This window comes from Dermacentor andersoni, chromosome 2 (assembly GCF_023375885.2).
Source record: "Dermacentor andersoni chromosome 2, qqDerAnde1_hic_scaffold, whole genome shotgun sequence".
Taxonomy (NCBI): domain Eukaryota; kingdom Metazoa; phylum Arthropoda; class Arachnida; order Ixodida; family Ixodidae; genus Dermacentor; species Dermacentor andersoni.
In genome coordinates this window covers 220885748-220908800 of record NC_092815.1, presented here as the reverse complement: position 1 = coordinate 220908800, position 23053 = coordinate 220885748, and the positions used below count along the sequence as shown (strand labels likewise).

Here is a 23053-nt window from a genome sequence, read left to right as displayed (position 1 = left end):
TAAGTTCATCGCCCATCCTCGTGGAAACTCCTCAAACATCTTGACAATACGACCACCCGCACCAACCAACAGGATCAGCTGTAGAAACTCCTTTATACGGAGACCCTTAAGCAAAGTCCACAACTGGTGCTTGACTACCTCTGCACCAGATATATCTCCAGGGGACAAGTCTGTCCTCACAGCAATTACATCGGTAATCCCAACCCTACACTAGACACCGATTTAGGCGTATCTAAAGTACAAGCTTAACGGTCTTTCTACTCCAGGCCCAGACGGGGTCACTAACAAAACCCTTCGCAATCTCGATGACGAGTCCGTGTCCCATCTGACTGACTAGATCAACTATTGCTGGCGCAATGGCGCCCTCCCAGCTGCCTGGAAAACGGCTAATGTTATCCTAATCCCAAAGCCTCGCAGACCATCTAGCCCCAACAGCCTAAGGGCCATCTCCCTCACTTTATGCGTAGGAAAAGTGATCGAACACGCCTTTTTAGCGGCCATCAACGTTCCCCTCGAAGACAACTCTCTCTATCTCCACCCCATAATTGGAATTCGCACTTACCTTTCTACTCAAGACGCTGTGTTGTAGCTCAAACATCAAGTGCTAAACGACCGCTCCCGTAACATCAAAGCCATCCTCGGACTCGACCTCACTCGAGCCTTTGACAGCCTTTCCCATGCAGTTTTCCTTGACCAGGTCTCCCACCTCCACCTGGGAGAGCGAGCCTACAATTACATCCGTGACTTCCTTTGCAATCGCACGGCCACTCTCTCGGCCGGGGATTTACGATCAGACCAGCTTCCCCATGGCAGCAAATGCACCCCGCAAGGTTCAGTTATCTCTCTCATGCTCGTTAACTTAGACATGATTGACCTTGCCCAGCTACTATAACGAGTCGACAATATCAACCGTACTATCTACGCCGACGACATCACCATCTGGGCGTACTGAGGCTGTGGTTGTCAAGTGGAGTCTGCCCTCCAAACGGCGATTGACACGGTTGCAGCCTATCTCCATGGACCAGGACTGCGCTGCTCGCCGGCTAAATCGGAACTTCTTTCGTACAAGCCTATTCAGCGGGGTTGCCCTCCCAAACACCAGTCTGACCACCAACCTGTGACACCATCACCCTACGCCTTCAAGATGGCAGTTTTATCCCACACGCTCTAATATCCGAGTCCTTGGTCTCACCATCTCTACCAACGGCTCCAATGCCTTGGCTCTCAACAAGATCTCTGCCCAATCTCAAGGCACCCTACGCCTTCTTAAACGTATCTCTAACCGACGAGGGGTACTCAAAGAAGTAAGCCTTCTCCGCCTCGTGCAGTCCTTTGTCATATGTCACATTAGCTACGTTTCTGCGTACCTCAACTGATACCTTGCTGAACAAAAGAAGCTCGACACCCTCATACGAGGGGTCTACAAGCAAGCACTTGGCCTCCCGCATTACACCAGCACTGAACTCTTCAACCCACTGGGAGTTCACACACCCTTGCCGAACTCATTGAAGCCCTACAATGCTCTCTGCTTAAACGGCTCACCCTTACTAAAACGGGACGTTTTATTCTATCCGCGCTTGTCTTCACCTACCATCAGCAACAGGGCCCCAAACAACCGATCCCGACTGACATCTGTAGCTGGATCTACACAGACACTATCCATAGAAACATGCACCGTGAATATGACAGGGCCCCGGCGGCACGCTCGGGCCGGAGCTATCATAAAAGCCCTTGCTCACGTGCCTGGCATCACATTTGTTGATGCAGCCTAATATTCCCATGGCACATGATTTGTTGCTGTCGCCACCTGCGATGGAGTCCTACACCACGCCTCCAGTGTCACTCCCCCCCCCCCCCCCCCCCCCTGCTGAGATGGCTGAAGAAGTGGCCATCGCCCTGGCCACTCTACAGACGACCTGTCACACCATGGTGTGTGGCTCTCGCTCAGACATCACTAACTTCAGCAAAGGCGTTATTTCTCCCCAAACCCTTCGCATCCTCTGCCAGGCACGACACTCTAACGACAGCATTATCTCCCTGGCATTATCTCTCTCCACACCTCCCCACTCTCAACGAGGTCACCCACTGCATTGCGCGTGGCCTAATCAACCATGCCGGAATCACTGGAGACGAGTTGGACACCAGTGACAATCTGGCCACCTATAACAATATTGTTAAGGCTTTTCCCTCAGTCGCTCCTGTGCGCTCCCCCCACCTCACCCCAGGTTCAGCCCAGTGCACGCTACCTCCCCGCGTCAGCTACAAACAAACACGAACCCTTCACCCGCCCGCCTCCACCTTATATTCCCAGATGTTTACACTACGCCCAACTGCCGGTGCTGTGGCATTCATCCGGCTACGCTTCCGCATATGCTGTGGGACTTCCCAGCACAGTACACGCACGTTAACACCACGACCTTCTCGTCGAGGTTGCATGAGGCTTTCCGGAGCTCCGCCCTCGACGACCAAACTTGGGGCGATCCAGCACGCCCGCGAGGCAGCGGCGAGGCAAGCCCTCGACGTCCCCTCATGAGAAGCTTAGGCCCGTTCATCATAAAGTGCTGGTTCTACAATAAAAGTTTACCCCCGCCGCTTACGAGCAGTAAACAGTGCTAAACAACAGGACGAAGAGAACTCTGTGGTATAAAGTTTGTAGACAGGAATAAGGTGCCTCAGAAAGCCTGGCCAACGTTTCAACGAAGCCGCCTTCGTCAAAGGCGGCCTCGTCATCCTCGGCATGTTAGTTTTAAAGGGTTAGTGCAGTGACGTCACGTGCAGGTGTCACTGGCGGCTGGTTTTAAAGGGAGAGACTTCAGAGGTAATGAGCGCTGTCGTCCGACGTCTGTGAGCTTCGTTCCCAAGACGAGAAGACAAGAGCGGGAGAGTGGGAACGCGGGGAGAAAAAAAAAGAAAGCAGAGAAAAAAATAAAAAAAAATCCGGGGCGACACCGAGAAGAAAACAAAAGAAACAGAGAATGAACAAGAAAAAATAAAGAAAGACGGGGCGTGGGAGGGCGTCGGCCAGGTGAGAGGCCAGGGGTGTCGTTGGTGGCAAGTTTTTGTGACATTAGAAGAGCCGGTCAGGCGGTCAGTGCGCGAAACTGACTTGAAACAGTAGCATAGCAGCAGTACGTCGAGTAAATTATTTAAGATGCATACAGTAATGTGTCGTTGAACGTAGTCGTATACGCACGTACTTCGTTAGGTGTTAAACCAGGTATGACACAAGTGTCTGTCGGGGCACCACTTTTGTTTAATATCTACATGAATCGATCTTGCTTGCTTACCAATAAAACCACAAGTCCTTTTTTTATGTGCTGATGACACGGCTTTGGTTATATGCCATATATTCTTGAAGTAAGCCGCTTGAGTACTACAGCATGGTGTGCCTAAAATCCTTGATTGATTTGTTTAGAATAAAATGTCCTTATAATGTAATTAAGGATATTTGCCCTGTTTATATCAACACCAGTGACTAAAATGCGTGCTCGTCTCCTCCGGTAACCCTGGCAAGAGACACAAGATACCTCGGTGTGCACTTCGACGACACACTATCATGGAATGTTCACACTGATGAGTTCACAAGGCGTTTACGTGGTGTGTGCGCTCATATGTATGCCCTAAAGATATTGTGCGATGCGGCTGTTCGTAAAATGTCTTACAAATCACATGGTGAATCGATCATTAAGTACGGAGTAACAATTTGCGGCGTTTATTCTTCTAGTACACTGGAGATAATCCCCATCGTGAAAAAAGTGCCTATAGCCTCTTTCCTGGCACACTTGGTCATGGGGAGGATGTTTTGTGTGCAGGTACCAGTAGGGCATTTTGTTTATCGAGCAACAACGTAAATTTAAGGCCATAGGTAAGATTTGTTTTTCCACTAAGTTCAAGAGCTTGAGCGTGAAATCTCGCTGCTTGCGTCAGAGAAAAAAGTATGTTTGCCTCTTGCATACACAAACAATGGCAAGAGGACTTGTATTTCCTACGTACTGCCTAGTTTTAATACTTTGAAGGATAATGCGATGAGAGGATCATATAAATAAATAAAATCATTCTTACTGTCATGGGTGATATTTAATACCCTGATTTGTCAAAGTTTTCTTTGAGAATTTTCATGCATGTATACAATGAGGGAGCACATTCAGGGGATGGCTATAAATTATGCACCTTTTTTTTTTGCGTTTTGTTACCAATCAGAACCTCTTTATGAGAACCTGACTGCGAAGTTTTTTAATGTCACTGACTCTTTTAAATTCATCTTATACACATGATGTGTGCACGCCTTTCAATATTACACTACGCAATCTTCTTGCATGTTGAAATAACTTTATTTTGCTTTTTAGTGTTTTATCAATTCGTTGTGTACACACATTAGCACCACTTACCGAATGCCTACCCTCGCACACGAGCAATGTTGCTTATGCGGGCTGGATATTCAATTGGAGCGTGAATGGATGTAGGAAAGAAAATTGTTATTATAATAATATTATTATTGTTATTGGACCCTTGGATTATGTGCAAAGGTTACGGTGGCAAGCAGACGAAGACGAAGTGAGGCACAAACGACATATTCGGGCGCCCGTATGTGTCATTTGTGTCTCACTTCGCCCTCGTCTGCTTACCGCCATAACATGTAAGTCATGAAAAAAGTAGCTCAGCAACAAGTTTTGTTAAATCTTACTCAGATTATGAGTTCACACCCGACAGTGTCACGCAATGACAGGGGTGCCGTGCACAACATGAGCCTATCCATGATGTGCGTGTGAAGATTTTTATTGCGAACGAAGTGCAGATCTTTAATTATTCCGTGTCTGCGTAGCCTTCTTTGTATGCGCTTTTCTTTCCAGCATCGGGACGATGCTTTTTATGGGGGAGGCACTGAGACGCATATTTCATGTCTTCTTTTTCCGGTTCTAATCAAGAGCTGTTTTTTAGACATTTACAACAGTTACAACGTTATGATTAGGCGCAGCAAGCTCATTTATGTATTATACCTCTCTAGAATGTTGAAGCTGATTTTGTAGTGAGACACGTTGTGTCACTGGTGGTAGGTGTTGATTTAGCCTGCATCTGTGCTTCGTTACGCGTGCACAAGAAATTGTGTACCTACCTATGAAGCATATATGTTCATTAAAACGTCCAGTTGAGAATAAAGAGCTGTCGTTTTCTCTGCTTCTCTATATCATTCGGTCTACGTGCCAGTGCACTTCAATATCTGTTCAACTTCTGTTACTCTGCACAAGTATTGTTATCACAGAAAGAGACACTAGAAACTGACAGAGCACGACCACGTACGGGTGCTGTGTTGTCCCGTTGCGAGCTCTTTTTTCGTCCATGTTCAACCAACCATTCCACACTAGCACTTTTATACAGCACATTTATCTGTGGCACATGCATATGATGTCATCGCAACCTAATTTGGGCGCGCTGCGGCGACTCACCGGCTGCGTTGTTGCGCTGCTATGCTCGAGCTCGCAGGATCTGATCCCGGCCACTGCGGCCGCGTTTCAATGGGGGAGAAGAAACGGCCCTGCCTCGTGCTGTCTCCTGGTGGTTGAAACTATTCCGGAGTTCACCACTGAGGCGTGTCTCATAATCAACTCGTGGTTTTGCACATAAAACTGAAGAATTCAATTCAGACCTAACTTGTGGCACATAATGGAGCATGTAAATTTTCGGCTGATCTTTTTACTTTCATGCAAACGTTCCCCATGAGTCGGGAAATGTTGGCTGCCTGAGATGAAGCGTTGCACATACCTGACGCATGCGCAGGGCGGATTTTTGTCGCACTTGTTAAGGCAGTCGTACACCTTGTGCCTGTCGGGCAGTCGGCCAGCTTTCTTGTCATGACGTATGGTGCCAGCTGTTGTCATGTAGCCTTCACCCAGTGCTACTCCCGCCTGTCGCCATGCGTTTAAGAAAAAAAATCACGATGATAAGCTTTAGCAACATTTCTTCGACAGTTCATAGTATACGGGACAGGTTGATAGAAGCTGTACCTGCTTCAGGGACAAACAAGTATGTTGTCCATAGGAAATATCTTCAACCAGCTCAATGTCAACATAATGAGAAAGGCGTGAGGTAATGTAAGTATTTATGCTGATTGTAATATATTCATGATAGAGAATATGCTACACTTGTGAAAATATGTAGGGTGATCAAGCAAACTTTATTTACCCTATTCAAAGAAAATAAAACAAGAAGCATGGTACAAGTTACAACTTTAAGACCCACTGTGTGCAGTTTTCAGGCCACTCAGGAGTCAACACAGTAGGCCTTGTCCCTCTATATTGCACTGTGTTTGTTTTTACAGCGAAGCTGTATATGGCTAGGTTCTGATGAAAAGTGTGTCCGTGGCCAAGAGCGGTGAATGTTATCTCTGAATGTTATCTTATCGACCATGTTATGACGCACTACCTTCATGGCCACATACAAAACAAGGGATGGCGGAGCTCCTTTGCTCCCAATGAAGGGTCGAAAAGTATAATAGAACGCCATGGTGCACCCGCCAATTGCCAACTGTATCATCGACCTAGCTCTCCTCAACGGCAAGTGGAGTGTATTCTTCCTGGTGGAACGGTTTGGAATTGTGCGCTATACGGACGTCAATATGCCTATCAAAATGACACCAGTCGTGTATAGATTTAACATTTGGCATGAACGTGTCTAGCATAGCAGTGCACCTGATCGCAGTGTACCACAGCGACCACAAAGCTACGGCCACTGCGGCAACGAACGAGGCAAAATAAAGGTGATAACAACCACGAAGTTAGTGTCAATGTCTTTATTCAATCATTATAGCAATAATCATATAAATCAATACAATTGTACATACAGTCAACATAATATAGCTGTGCTGGTTATCCTTCACAGAATGAAATGGCTATAAATTGTTCTCTAAACTTTTTTTTCCTTGAACAGCTTGGTAACGTTAGCCCGAACACATGGTATAATGGGACAAGCCTAGATGCTGTTTATTGTTAACCTTTTCAATACTTTAACTTAATGACTGAGTTCGCTGCGTGCCATGCACCGCATCGCACATTTCAACAAATATTTTTAAGGAAGGCTATCCTGCGTACTTCCCCAGCTTTTGGCGTGGCTGGCTGGTTTCTTACCGAATAGGCTCCACGGAGAAGGGGGTTTATCCACCAAAAATTAGGTGTTTCATGACACCATGGTGCCTCAGCGCAAAAATTTGATGCACTACCAAGTGGCCCACAGGTAGTTGCGCTTGTCCTGATTTTTCTTGCATCCTTTGTCCCGGCTTCGCGCTGTACCACACAATCTAAAATGGAAAACCAACTATCCCAAACATTCACCCTTCTAAGCCACAGGAGCATTTACATATTTTGTAGCATACAACTGCCGCGTGCATTTCAGCTTAGCTGAAGAACGGTGTGCTGCATAAGCACTGTAATGAAGAGACGCACTTAGGCTGTTGCGCTCGGAGAGCGGGCAAAGCGAGAAGACGACGAACTGTGAACGGGTTTTCTCTCTGTTCTCTCCGTTACGACACAAATATTGTCTGCAAATAAATTAATACTTGTGTTATGCATCAGCTGCCGGTTTGTTGATAAAGGTGACTCATTAGAATAAAATAAAGACTTGTATTGAACTTTCCCGCCCCTGTAAGCGGCACGGCGGAAGTTCAGCATGATGTGAATAACGTTGATGCTAAGGCAGCAAGAGGGGTCAAGGGAACAGCCCTGTCTCAAGTAGCAGGAAGCTTACGATTCTTTAATGCTGACGAGCTCAGTCCCGGGCCTTTCTAAAGGAACGCACAGGTCAATAACTCGAACTCGAGGCTCTTTGTACCGCCAGGCACGTTATAATGCCACATGGTGTGGCACAACAAGGGGACTGAAGAGGAGAACGATGTTTGTCTCGGCATCGCGCTGCGCCTATGTTTCCTAAAGTGCTACGGCCTGGATCTTCATTCAGCGTGTATACTCCAGCAGAGTATCTGCGACAATTTGGTGGAGTTTGCTCGGTACGCTCAACTTATGCAGGAGACCTCACTGGGCAGCGAGAACCTCGCCCCACAAATGGAGTTGACTTCAGTTCGCCGCACAAGCCGGCGAATCCGAGGCCTCGCCCCAGTATTTGGAAACCTCCAGGAAAAAGTGATGACTGCGACCACTGCGACTTCTACGGAAAGGGTGGCACCGACTTACCTAACGCTGAGGAACCCACAAGTGCCGACGGCTTTTTATGGCGACACATTTGAAGACGTCGAAGACTGGCTGGCGGAGCTCGAGCGCGTGGCTGCGTTTAACGAGCGGGACAACAACGCCAAGCTCAGGAACGTCTACTTCAGCCTGCAGGATGGTGCTCGCACGTGGTTTATGAGCCACGAAAGTGCCCTGTCATCCTGGCCTGAGTTCCAGCACAAGCTACTGGAGACTTACTCCAGCCACGACTGCCGGAAAAAAGCGGAGCGGGCCCTTCAGTCACGCGTTCAAAAGCCAAACCAGAGCGTCACGATGTACGTGGAGGACATGACGCGTTCTTCAGCGTGCCGATCCGAGCATGTCGGACGAGAAGAAGGTGCGTCATCTGATGAGCGGCGTAAAGGAACAGCTCTTTGGCGGTCTTGTTCGGAATACGCGCAAGACTGTTGCGGAGTTCCTCACCGAAGCCACCGCGATGGAGAAGACCCTTCAGCAAAAGTCGAACATGTACAACCGACAAGTAAATGCCGCCTGCACTCCGGATACGCCGGTAGACTTCGGGTGCGACGTCGCCTTGCTTTGCGAGCTGATTCGCTCAGTTTTTCACGACGAGCTGCAGAAGCACCACGGTACGTCGCCAGCTTTAGTCAGCTCCCTCGCCAGCGTCGTACGCAACGAAGTACAGCAGGCACTGCAGGCATCTCTTTCGAACAGTGAAGCACCACCTCTGCCAAGCGAGTCCCGGCGCAAGACTTACGCAGAAACATTACTGAGCCCCGCCCAAGCTATTGCACCTACTTATGTTGCGCCGCCAGTCGCGTTGCAATCGGAGTAAGCCACTTCGACAACTCCGCTACCGTACTTCGATGACCGCCGAACACCCGCGTGGAAATCAGAGGTTTGGGGAGCACCCGATCGGCGACTGCTGGGCTAACACTGCGGCGAAGCTGGTCATGTGTCTTGGGAGTGCCCCTACCGACGATTGACTGCGGGATTTTTCTATCGATTCGCCTCGACCTAGGTTCGACGAAAAGACACCCGACATCGCAGAATTCCTCGAACAACAGCGCAGGCCGGGCACATCGCAGCGGCAGTCACGCTCACCACCACCATCATCATCATCAGCCAGGTTATGTCCACTGCGGGGCAAAGGCCCACACTTCTCCAACTACCCCGGTCATGTACTAATTGTGGCCATGTTTTTCCTGCAAACTTCCTAATCTCATCTGCCCACCTAACATCCTGCGGCCTCCTGTTACGCTTCCCTTCCCTTGGAATCCAGTCCGTTACCCTTAATGACCATCGGTTATCTTCCCTCCTCATTACATGTCCTGCCCATGCCCATTTCTTTTTCTTGATTTCAAGCGAAAAAAATTCAAAGGTTCTGGCATTTTTGTCAGCGAAGGCTTCTGCCGCGCCACACCCTTGTCAAAGAAAAAATTGATTGAATTCGGAAAGGCTAGCGGACAGAAATATGCGCTACGGCTTAACCGTTTACAAATCGACAAAAAACTTACGTTTACTGTCCGGTAACTGATCGAGTCTGCGAAATCAACGCAAGCCAGCTTCGTTCAACAAATTCTGCCCCAAATGCACCTTCTGATGGCCCTAGCAATTCACAAACATAGCGGAGTCATGGTCCGGTGGCAAAAAATATTTCTCTTTTGTATTCAAATATTCGCAGCATATGCAACAAGCGGGATGCTTTATCTTCTGCGTCGACACGTGCAGTGCCGATATTGTTATCCTGACAGAGACATGGCTTTCTAGCACAATTGAAGACCGTGAAATTTTGGAATGCGAGGGTGTTCACCGTTTCTATCGACATGACCGTGATGTGCGGTGTGGTGGCGGTGTACTTATCTGTGTTCGTGATTCGATTACCGCTGCTATATTTAAGCTTGCGTCACCATTAGAGCTAGTGTGCACGCGAGTAGGTTTCGAACGCAAAAATTTTATCATTTGCGTCGTTTACAGGCCCCCTTCCTCACCTAACATATTTAGTGCAGACCTTCACGATGTCTTAAGTAGTCTAATTTTACGGTTCCCTTCCACGCCACTAATACTCCTTGGGGACATTAACTTTCCTGGCATTAACTGGCATACTGATCCCCCTTCATCCCAAGAGTGCTGTTCCGAACATTCCGAATTCATCAGCCTTTGCCTCGATTTTAACCTGCACCTGCATGTTCTGAAGCCTACTCGATGTTCTGCACACTCGGCTAATATCCTAGATTTAATCCTTACTACATCCCCGGAATTTGTTTCGACCCTAACTTACCTACCGGGTATTAGCGACCATTGTATAATCAAGTGTAATTTGCAGTTAACCATCCCATCTGTTACCTCGTCGAAAGTTATACGTGATTACAGAAATGCTGATTTTGCCGCAATTAATAACGAACTAGAAACTTTCATAACTGACTACATTCCAAGTTTCCACACTCGATCGGTTGAAGAAAACTGGTCAATATTCAAAGAAAAAGCCAACTCCTTAATTAATCGGTACATCCCGCAAAAACGTATTTATTCTGATCCTCGCGCACCCTGGTTTAACTCGCGTCTTAAACGTTTACTGAGCAAAAAGAAAAGGCTTTACCGACGAGCACAATGAACTGGCAATCATGAGCGTTGGAACGCTTACACAATAGCAATGAGCGACTACAAGAATACTGTAGCAAAATCCCAAACAACATTTTATGAGCACACGTTGCCTTCTTTCTTGAAAGACAACCCACCGAAATTTTGGAGTGTGGTCAACGGTAAAAAATCTAGTGCCATTGAACTGTGTGATCTTAACAACTAACCTGTCGATCGCAGTGTCTGTTGTGAAGTATTGAATGACGCGTTCATCTGTGTATTTTCGGATTCTCTGCTGTGCGCACGCGCTGTTTTCTCTGATGTCCATTATTTTCTAATGCTTCATATTACCATTGACCTTGTTGGCGTTGTAAAGTTGATACAGACCTCAAAAGTTTCTGTATGCAGTGGAATAGATGGTATCAACACGAAATTTCTTAAATGAACAATTACTTATTCATCTATAATTCTGAGCGAAATCTTTGCTCAGTCACTTCAAACCACCATCCTTCCGAATGATTGGAAGGCAGGGATGGTGATTCCCGTACATAAGTCTGGCAGTCGGTGCTCCCCACTTAATTACAGACCTATATCCCTACTCAGCGTTCCCTGCAAATTAATGGCGCACATAATTTACTCACACCTGGTTTCATTTCTCGACTCAAACTTATTTTTCACCCCCTACCAACACGGATTTAGAAAACACTATTCCTGTGAAACACAGCTTTTGTCATTCACTACTGATTTATTCCAGACGATGGATGCTAACGTTATTATTGACTGCATTTTTTTAGACTTCGCCAAAGCATTCGATACTGTTTCACACGAATTACTTGTAACTAAATTAAGTAACCTCAACATTGATCCTAACATGCTTGCTTGGATCAACTGTTTTTCCTCTAACCATTTCCAATTTGTTTATCCTAACGAATACTTCTCTTTCACTGGTCGAGTAACCTCCCGTATACCGCAAGGCTCGGTTCTAGGACCATTATTATTTTTAATTTATATTAATGATCCCCGAGACCAAATTAAATCATCAATTTGGTTATTAGGCGATGACTGTGTTCTCTATCGTGTCATTTCTAACTTTGGCGACTGTGATACTCTTCAATTAGACATTGGCATAGTAACATCATGGTGTGCTAGATCGCAAATGAAGCTCAATTCAAATAAATGTAAGGCGATGCGTGTGTACCGTGTTGTAAGAAATACCACCCTTCCTACGTACAATATTAACAACATACCTGTAGAAAATGTATCATCATACAAATATCTCGGTATCTACATTACACATAATCTTACATGGAACATTCATATAAATTATACTTACGATAATGCTAATCGCATGCTTGGGTATTTACGGCGTAATTTTTCATCGGCAGCTGCAGCTGACAAGTTATTTCTGTACAAATCCTTAGTGAGGCCTAAACTTGAATATGCATGCTCCATTTTCGACCCTTCTACTCTAAAGCTAAAAAACAGCATCGAATTCAATCAAAACCAAGCTGCACGTTTTATTCTTTCGAATTGTTCTCGTCATGCAAGTGTCTCATCAATGAAACTAACCCTTGACTTGCCTAACCTAGAGTTACGCCGTAAATACTTTCGCCTATGCCTTTTTCACAAGATTTATTACTCTAACGAAACACTTAAGGATGAACTAACCTCCCCGCCATTATACATATCGTCACGCACGGATCATCGTTTTAAGGTTGAAGTTCCAACTTGTCGCACCAACGTTTATTTTGACTCCTTTTTACCTAGAACGACGAATGACTGGAACCGCCTCCCTGCCTCCATCACTGTCATTTCTGACGCCGCAAACTTCAAGAATATTGTTCACGAATTTATTTGTAATAATCACCACTCCTCTCTGTAATGCCCCCGGGCCTTGAGAGAATGACAATAAATAAATAAATAAATAAATAAATAAATAAATAAATAAATAAATATGTCAGTAACTCGCGTTTCTACCCTCACCCAATCTGCTCTTTTGTTATCCTTAACGTTCCACCTATCATTCTTCTTTCCATAGCTCGTTGCGTCGCCCTCAATTTAAGTAGTACCCTTTTCGTAAGCCTCCAGGTTTCTGCCCCGTACGTGAGTACTGGTAAGACACAGCTGTTACATACACTTTTCTCTTGAGGGATAATGGCAACCTGCTGTTCCTGATCTGGGAATACCAGCCCAATGAACCCTAGCCCATTCTTATTCGTCTGATTATTTCAGTCTCATGATCCGGATCCGCGGTCACTACCTGTCATAAGTAGATGTATTCCCTTACCACTTCCAGTGCCTCGCTACCTATCGTAAGCTGCTGTTCTCTTCCAAGACTGTTAAACATTATTTTAGTTTTCTGCAGATAAATTTTTATACCCATCCTTCTGCTTTGCCTCTCCAGGTCAGTGAGAATGCATTGTAGATGGTCCCCTGAATTACTAAGCAAGGCAATATCATCAGCGAATCGCAAGTTACAAAGGTATTCTCCGGTAACTCTTATCCCCAATTCTTCTCAATCCAGGTCTCTGAATACACTCAGCCTCACAGCGGCGATACTTCTATGCTCGTGATACCACCTCGAGGACGACGCATAGGCCATCACCAAATCCATGCCGGGAAAACTGAGGTCAGCGACCTTCCGATGCGGGGCCGCTGATACTCGACGCGAAGAAGACCTCGTGTCCTGCCGACCGCAGAAGAGCGAAAACAGGATGACGCCAGAACCAGTTTCCGCGAACAAGATTTCACTGGACATACCGGCGCTGATCGACGGCAGAAAAATGAGTGCACTTGTAGATACCGGCGCCGATTACTTTATTCTTAGTGGCAAACTGGCGAGCGTTCTGCGAAAATTTACGTTGCCCTGGAATGGGCCACCAGTTCGTACGGAAGGTGGCCACGTCGTCACACCGCTTGCCCTATGCATGGCAGAGTAGAAGTTCGAGGTGCTGCTTTTCTCGCCACTTGTCTGGTTCAACGCGAGTGTTCCCGCGATTTCATTCTTGGGATCAACTTTCTCCGCCAGTATGGCGCCAATATTGTTACGGTGAAGTGAAGGGAGAAGTTCAATTGGACTAGAGGGAGACGAAGTCTGGCAGTTGCTTGAACGCCATATACACCATTTGTAAATATACGTTATTTTACTCTCGTGGGCCTACTTTCTTACCGCAACATTTTGGTGGAAGGTGCGGGGTACAATCACGGAACTTCGCAGCGGACGTCATCTACCTGCCGCTACAATGGCAAATCAACCGACACAAGCGACAACGCCTCGGCAGCCCGCGCCAACGGTGATCCTCACTCATCCGCGGGACCAGGGGACATCTTGTGGCATGGACAACGCCGACATCGAGGACTGGCTTACGATGTATGAGCGAGTGTGCGACAACAACAGGTGGGATCCAATAATGATGCTAGCAAACTTGATATTTTATCTGAGGGGAACTGCGAAGCAATGGTACGACACACATGAAGCGGACCTAACGAGCTGGGATGTCTGCAAAGAAAAGATGCGAGACCTGTTTGGCAGACCTGTCGGTCGTCAGCTGGCAGCAAAAAAAGAACTTCCGTGCCGAGCTCAGACGTCCACAGAATCCTATGTCGTGTACATATAGGATGTGTTGGCCCTCTGTCGCAAGGCTGATGACAACATGACCGAGGCAGACAAGATTGGTCATATATTGAAAGGTATTGCAGACGATGCCTTCAATCTCTTGATGTGTAAGGATTGTGCCACTGTGGATGCAATTATAAAGGAGTGCCGGCGCTTTGAACAAGCGAAGGGCCGCCACGTCGCTCAAACTTTCGACCGATTGCCCAATACCGCCACGACATCTTCTTGCGAAGACCCGCCGCGGTTCGTTCAGCCCACAGGACCGGAAGAAATAACGCGCACTGTTCGCCGTGAGCTTGAGGCCATGGCCCCGGCTCCAGTTCGTTCAGACTGTCGGGAAAGCGTACCCGCTATCTCCCTTATACAAGCGGTCGTTCGGGAGGAAATAGCAAGTTTGCGCATTCCATCTCTCTGCTCGGTCCGCCATACAAACACCTACCAGATTTCTCCTGCCGCTCGCTCCCAGACGCAAAGCTTTCCGCCATTACGTCGCAACCCAGCTGACTGGCGCACAGCGGATGATAAACCCATCTGTTTTCATTGTTCCGGTATTGGACACGTCGCCCGTCATTGCTGCAACCACTGGTCGTCGCCTCCTCGGTGGTCGTCTCCGAGTCACTACCGCCAAGTACGAGACATTAGTACTTTCTCGCCCTATACGCCGACTAGGAACATCAACGCCGACAGTGCTCCGCCAAAATCCAGCCGCTCCCCTTCTCTGCAAGGTCTTAGGTCCCGTTCGCCTCTCGTTCACCGCTCTTCGTCCCCTTCTGCGACCGGTCGCTTCGCTTAGGGAAACTAGGTGGTGCAGCTCCCGGAGGTGAAGCTGCAACTCCGACCCGGCCCACAAATCCTCTGTTGACCCTGCCTACATGTGGAAACCTACTGGACATTGAAGTTGATGGCGTTCCTGTTAGATCTCTCGTTGATACAGGAGCGCAGCTTTCAGTTATGAGCGCTGCTCTCGGCCGAAGGCTCAACAAAGTTCTGACACCCGCCGTACCGTGCACTGTGCGAGTCGCCGATGGGAGTACTTCACCTGTCCATGGAATGTGCACTGCACGTGTGACCATTGGGGGCCATTATACCGTTGTTCTATTTATCGTCCTTGAACGCAGTCCACACGATCTAATTCTCGGCCTCGATTTCCTTTCTAAACACTCTGCCCAAATTCACTGCTCCGCAGGTGTTGTACAGTTGGATCAGCCGCTTCCTGCCGACGCAACCCTTGTGCTTCACACCGCTTATGTTCTGCTGAGTTTGCAAGGCTGTCGCCACAGGCGGCTACAAATGTCCTCCTGACGCCCTGTCCTCCCGTACCTGATGGCGAATACGTCGTGGCGCCGCTTACTGACGTGGTTTTGTCGCACAATATTGCCCTACCGAGCACCTTAATCCGGATCCACGACAACTGCGCTCGCGTGCCCATCCTCAATTTTGGATTTTCGTCACATGTGCTGCCACACGGTATCGCCATAGCGCATATTACTCCTTTGGAAGAATTTCAGATTTCTTCTTTGACCTCTGAAGCCTTCCCCAGTACCAACGGACCTTTGTCACCCACTCCTTCGCACTCGACGCCTTCGGACTATGTTTCTAAGATGATCGCCCCTGACCTTCCTTCCGAGCAAACAGCTCTTCGTCACTTCCTGTCATCTTATCGGGCCATCTTTGATTTGGACGACCGTCCACTTGGCCAGACATCTGTTGTCACGCATCGCATCAACACCGGTGACGCCAGCCCCATTCATAGGCGGCCATATCGTGTTTCCGCAACAGAAAGGGCCATCATACAGAAAGAGGTAGACAGGATGATGGAGAAGGACATCATTGAACCTTCAAGTAGCCCGTGGGCATCACCGGTTCTCTTAGCAAAGAAAAAAGACAACTCGTGGCGCTTCTGCGTTGACTACCGTGACCTCAACAGGATAACAAAGAAGGATGTTTATCCCCTGCCTCACATTGATGACGCTCTTGACTGCCTTCACGGATCGCAATACTTTTCATCAATTGACCTCCGCTCCGGCTATTGGCAGATTAGCGTCGATCAGATGGACCACGAGAAAACAACCTTCGTCACACCGGGTGGTCTGTACTAATTTAAAGTCATGCCCTTTAGATTATGCAATGCGCCAGCTACATTCGAGCGCATGATGGACTCTCTCTTGCGCGGCTTGAAGTGGTCTACATACCTCTGTTACCTCGACGATGTGATTGTGTTTTCGCCGAACTTTGAGAGCCCACCTGCGGCGCCTCACAACCATACTCTCCGTGTTTCGCAGGGCTGGCCTTCAGCTAAACTCCTCCAAGTGCCATTTCGGACGCCGTGAAATTAACATGCTCGGCCATCTCGTAAACGCCGCCGGAATCGAACCTGATCCACAGAAAGCTCACGCCGTGCAACATTTTCCTGCACCTTGTTCAACAAACAATGTCCGTAGTTTTCTGGGCTTATGCTCTTATTTGCGGCGATTTGTGAAAAATTTTGCCGACATCGCTCACCCTCTCACTGACCTTCTTAAGAATAACGTCTCTTTCTCTTGGGGACCACTGCAGGAGAAAGCCTTCTGTACCCTGATTGAGCGGCTTACAACTTCCCCGATTCTCTCACACTTTGACCCTTCTGCGCCCACTGAAGTACGAACTGACGCGAGTGGTCATGGCATCGGCGCTGTTCTCGCTCAGCGTGAACAGGGCCAAGGCCATGTCACCGCTTACGCTAGCCGCCTTCTTTCGACGCCCGAGCGAAATTACTGCATTACTGAGAGAGAATGTCTCGCGCTCGTATGGGCGGTCGCGAAATTTCGACCGTGCCTTTTCGGACGGAGCTTCTGCGTCGTAACGGTTCATCACGCCCTCTGCTGGCTCTCTTCTTTGAAGGACCCAACTGGACGACTTGCACGTTGGGCATTGCGTCTACAAGAATATACATTTTCTATTATGTATAAGTCAGGGCGCCTGCATAAAGACGCTGACTGCCTGTCCCGCAATCCCGTGGATCAACCGGACGATACTGATGCAGACTCGGACATCAGTGTTCTATCCCTCTCCAGCTTCCCCCATATTGGCGACGAGCAGCGCAAGGATCCGGTTCTTCGAACACTTATAGAACGTCTAAGCTCCTCGCCCAATGACCCATCCCTTCGTATGTTCACCTTGCGCGATGGAGAGAGAGAGAAAGCTTTATTGATGCTATCAAGGGGTTTAGCGGTGAGCCGTCTTGCGCTTGCTGCCTGGCTCTTCAGCACGGGTGTGCCCCTATTTCAGGGCTCCACTGAGCCTTGCCACTTCGCACGCGTGCTGCACCATTGCCCTTTGGGCGGTGAGCTCGCTGCTGGTGAGCAGGCCCTCCCATTGCTCCGCACTCGGGTCTTTATGTTTATGGAATGTGTAGTTATGCTTCCATTCCCATGTTATGTGGTAAAGAGTTGGTATTTCTCCGCACCATGGGCAGGAGTTTCTGTATTGTGTCGGGTACATTTTACTTAGTATGTGTAGATTATAGAAAGTTCCGGTTTGTAGCCTTCTCCAGTCGGCTGCTTCCTGTTGTGTAAGTAGTGTGTGTGGTGGAGGATATTTGATTCTCTGCCCTCTATAGTAGTTTAATATTTCCGCACACGTCGGCTCCACCGTTGTAGGGTTCTCGAGAGGCTTTATCTGTCCAGCTCGGTATGTGATCTCGCGAACTAGACTGTCTGCTCTCACGTTCCCTTCTATCCCGGTATGGGCCGGTACCCAGAAAAGTTTGTGTTTCACTTTATTTCCGAGGGTTCCTGCTCCGAGGAGGATTCGCAGGGCCTCTTTACAGACTCTCCCCTGCATGTAATGCCTGCATGCAGCTTTGGAGTCTGTTAATATGGTTAGTGATCTGTTACTTCGGTAGCCTTCGGTCACTGCAAGCGCTATGGCGACCTCTTCCCCCTCCGCTACCGTTCAATTCCTTATGGTTGCGCAGCTGATTGTCTCTCCCATGTAGTCTACTACAGCCGTAGCTACTCTGTGTGTTCTAGTGCGCTTGTCCCACGGGTATAGCCCTGCATCCGTGTACATCGTGTTTTCCTGTGTTGCCAGGTGGCCTTCCACGTAATCTGCCCTTGCCTGCCTTCTGGCTGCGTGTAGGTTCGCATCCATGTTGCGTGGAATCGGACTTATTCTGAGGGTTTGTCTGACGTAGTCTGGGATGTCTGCCTCTCGATCTATTGCCCCTTTCGTATCGTATCCTAGTCTCTTTAGGAGCATTCTTCCTGTAGCGGACTGCCAAAGTCTAGCTATTAGTGTGTTTAGTTGCGCTTCTGCCAGCTCGCTGAACGTGTTGTGTATTCCTAGCTGCAGTACCTTGTCGTTTGAAGTATTCCTCGGTAGGTGTAGTGCCGTTTTGTACGCCTTCCTTAGTATGGTTTCTGCTTAATCTCTTTCTACCTTGTTCATCAAGTGGTAAGGTAGCGAGTATGTGACTCTGCTGACCACTAAACTTTTAACCAACTTGATCGTGTCTGCCTCTTTCATGCCATGTCTTCTATTTGAAACTCTCCTAATCATCCTGCTTACTTGATCTGTCGATTTTTGGAGTAAGCTATTTGTGTGACTGCATTTTCTTCACGATGCTCCTACTGCTGGACTTCTGGGCATCACTCGTACTTACGACCACCTGCGGCACCGCTTCTTCTGGCCCGGCATTTATCGCTCTATGCGCCGTTATGTCGCTTCTTGCGACCTGTGTCAACGCCGGAAGACGCCTGCTATGCCTCCCGCTGGTTTGCTTCAACCAATTGATATACCTACAGAGTCCTTCTTCCCTGTGGGCCTCGACCTCCTTGGCCCCTTTCCAATTTCCATCAAAGGAAACAAATGGATTGCTTTGCCACGAGATATGCCATCGCACGAGCGCTACCAACCAGCTGCGCTACAGATGTCGTCAACTTCTTACTATACGACGTAATCCTGCACCATGGCGCCGCTCGCCAGTTGCTGATGGATCGCTGCCGCTACTTTCTATCGAAGGTCGTCGATAATCTGCCCCGCTCCTGTTCTACAGAACACCAGATTGCTACCGCGTACCACGCTCAAACGAACGGCCTCACCGAGCGACTCAACCGCACACTCACTGAAATGCTCGCCATGTACGTTTCCGACGATCACCGCGACTGGGACGTCGCTTTGCCATACATCACTTTCGCATACAACTCGTCCCGTCACGACACTGCCGGAGTTTCACCATTTTACCTTTTGTATGGCCGCGACCCCACGTTGCTCTTTGACACGTTGCTACCTTCCGCAGTACAATGACCCAGCACTGGTTACGCTCGCGATGCTATTGACTTAGCCGCCCAGGCCCGAGAAGTCGCCCGTCATCGCCTCACAGTCTCGCAAGCTTCTCAAAAGCGACGCTACGACCTTCGGCACCGAGACCGCCATTTTTCACCAGGTTCCCTTGTCCTCTTCTGCACACTTTCACGTCGCATCAGCTTGTCCGAAAAACTACTTTCCCGTTATTCTGGTCCGTACCAGATCTTACGCCAACTGTCCGACGGGACATACGAGATCGCCCCAGTCGGTCAGCCTTCAGTGCCTCCCAACGCAGCCAGCGATGTTTTTCACGTCGCCAAGCTCAAGCCCTATGTCCCCCCATTAGGTGAGGCTGTATAACTTGCACCGGGACGGAGCTACCTCGCCGGGAGGGTGATGTTACGGTGAAGTGAAGGAAGAAGTTCAATTGGACTAGAGGAAGACGAAGTCTGGCAGTTGCCTGAACGCCATATACACCATTTGTAAATATACGTTAGTTTACTCTCGTGCACCTGCTTTCTTCTCACAACAATATTGATCTCCGCGAGCACTGCACCACTTTCGCGACACAAGGGGCAACAACACAGACCGACGCCATTGGACACAGATTCGCACTTTGCGTTTCGGACGACAGCATTACGATACCGCTGCGTGCGAGTGTAATGGTTCCGGTTAAGTCCGACGAGCTACAAGACGGTGAAGCCATTGTAGAAGGCAACATTTCTTTGTTGCTGACCCAAGGTATTTGTGTAGCTCGAAGCCTTGTGGAACTTCGTGATAGCCACACACCTCGTTACGAAGGTTACCTTTGAGCATCGGCACATTTTTCGTGGCACTGCCATCGCCTTCGCCGAACCATCAACGGACATCGTCGAGTGCTTTGCTTCTGAAGTGGACACAGACGACGGTTCACTCAGAAACATCGATGTAAACTCCGAGCTTATGGATGACCAAAAGAGCGCACTGCAGGAACTCTTGAACGAATTCCGCGCGTGCTTCGCTCGGGCTACTAAGGTGGGCCAAACGCCAATCATGGAGCACCGAATAACGACATCCGCCGACGCACGGCGGATGTCGTGCGTCGGAGTCAAGGAGACGCTAGATGATGGTGTCGTTCAGGCTTCGCACAGTCCGTGGTCCTCCCCGATCGTTCTAGTCAAGGAAAAAGACGGAACGCTTATTTTCTGTGCTGAATATCGACGCCTTAACCATGTTACCAAGAAGGACGTGTACCCACTGCCACGTATCGATGACTTTTTAGACGGGTTGCGGCGAGCTAAGTATTTTTCGTCTCTCGATCTAAACAGTGGTTACAGGCTAATTGAGGTAGATGAACGAGACTGGGAAAAAACTGCTTTCGTCACTCCAGATGGCCTTTACGAATTCAGAGTACATCCTTTCGGTCTCTGTTCGGCACCAGCAACTTTCCAGCGAACGATGGACACCCTTCTCGCTGGTCTGAAGTGGCAAAGTTGCGTCGTCTACCTCGACGACGTGGTTGTTTTTTCGGCGACATTGGACGACCACCTTAAACGACTGCGGCAAGTTCTCGAAGCCATCCGATCAGTTAACCTCACCTTTAAGCCTCAGAAGTGTCATTTCGACATCAAGGAGCTGATGTTTCCCGAACACGTGGTCAGCGCGGAAGGCGTTAGCCCCGATCCCGCGAAAACTGCCGCTGTAGCCTCGTTTCCAACACGGACCGACAAGAAAGGTGTCCGACGCTTCCTGGGCTTTTGCGCATACTACCGGCGTTTCATCGAAAATTTTTCGAAGATGGCGGAGCCGCTTACTCGCCTCACGACGGACGATGTATCGTTCGTCTGGTCCTCAGAGCAAGAGACTGCTTTCACCGAGCTTCGACAGCGTCTGGTGTAAGCACCAGTTTTGGCCCACTTTGACGAGGAGGCGGACACGGAAGTTCATACAGACGCCAGTAACCTTGGTCTTGGTGCGGTCTTTGTACAGCGGCAGGAAGGTATTGAAAGAGTGATCGCCTACGCAAATCGCTCACTATCGAGACTAACTACACCACTATGGAGAAAGAGTGTCTTGCCGTCGTATGGGTGCTGGCCAAATTTCGACCTTACCTGTACGGCCGCCAATTCAAAGTTGTGACTGACCATCACTCGTTATGCTGGCTTGCAAATCTCCCGGACCCTTCTGGATGACTGGCACGGTGGAGTGTACGTTTGCAGGAGCACGACATGACCATCGTGTACAACTCGCGCCGCATACACGAAGACGCTCACACACTCTCGCGCGCCCCTATCGACACCACCGACCAAGACATTGAGGGCGATGGCGGTTTCCTTGGGGCCGTGAGCGTTGCTGATTTGTCCACACGGCAGCGCGCAGACGGCGCACTACGGCCTATATTCGAACATCTCGAAGGACGAAACCCATCAATACCCTGGCATATCGCTCGAGGATTGTCGTCTTTTTGTTTACAACATGGGGTCTTGTATAAGAAGAACTCCGCTGCCCCCAACAAGATTTACCTTTTGGTCGTTTCAGGAGACCTCCGTGCCGAAGTTTTGTTCACCTGCCGCGACGAGCCTCCTTCTGGCCATTTGTGTTTTACGCGAACGCTTGATAGAGCGCGCAAATCCTACTACTGGCCGAAACTTGCCGACTGTGTTAAGCGGTACGTCCAAGCCTGCCGTGAATGCCAGCGCCGAAAGACGCCAGCTGTGAAGCCTGCGGGATTGCTCAATCCGATTGACCCACCTGGCAAACCTTTCGACCAGGTTGGCATGAATGTTCTGGGTACGTTTCCACTGTCATCTTGTGACAACAGCTGAATAATTGTCGCCACGGACTATTTAACGCGGTATGCTGAGACAAAGGCGCTTCCTCGAGGCACAGCTTCCGAGGTTGCCCAGTTTTTCATACAGAGCATCGTCCTACGGCATGGCGCCCATCGCACGTCATCACAGACCGAGGCAAAGCATTTACAGCACAGCTCATTGAAGACGTTTTTAAACTCAGCTGCACGACCCATCGAAGGACAACTGCCTATCATCCCCAGACAAATGGCTTGACCGAACGACTGAACAAAACGATGACTGACATGCCGTCTATGTACGTAGACGTGCAGCACAAGACGTGAAACGAGAGCCTCCCTTACGTTTGCCTATAATACTGCTACGCAAGAAACAACACACTTCACGACATTTTACCTCGTTTACGGCCGTGAAGTGCAGACTATGTTAGAAGCAATGCTGCCGTGCGACAACATCGATCATCTCGACCTCGACCAAGATGCCGAACTTTTCGTGCAACGCGCCGAAGAAGCCCGTCAGCATGCCCGAGTGCACATAAAGAAATAACAGAGCATCGATGCGCACCGTTAAAATATAAAGGTAAAGAAACAATAATAAAAAAGCTATGA

At 48.8% G+C, this 23053-nt stretch overlaps 1 protein-coding gene across 1 annotated transcript in view; it reads right to left on the bottom strand.

Annotated features, from left to right (window-relative positions):
- LOC126539990 (fucolectin-1-like) overlaps positions 1-23053 on the bottom strand; it is a 209765-nt gene that overhangs the window by 150453 nt on the left and 36259 nt on the right. The window contains exon 2 of the mRNA XM_050186821.3: positions 5761-5903. Within this exon, the coding sequence (XP_050042778.2) occupies positions 5761-5876 (116 nt within the window). The 5' untranslated portion in view covers positions 5877-5903. The remainder of the gene's footprint in view (positions 1-5760; positions 5904-23053) is intronic.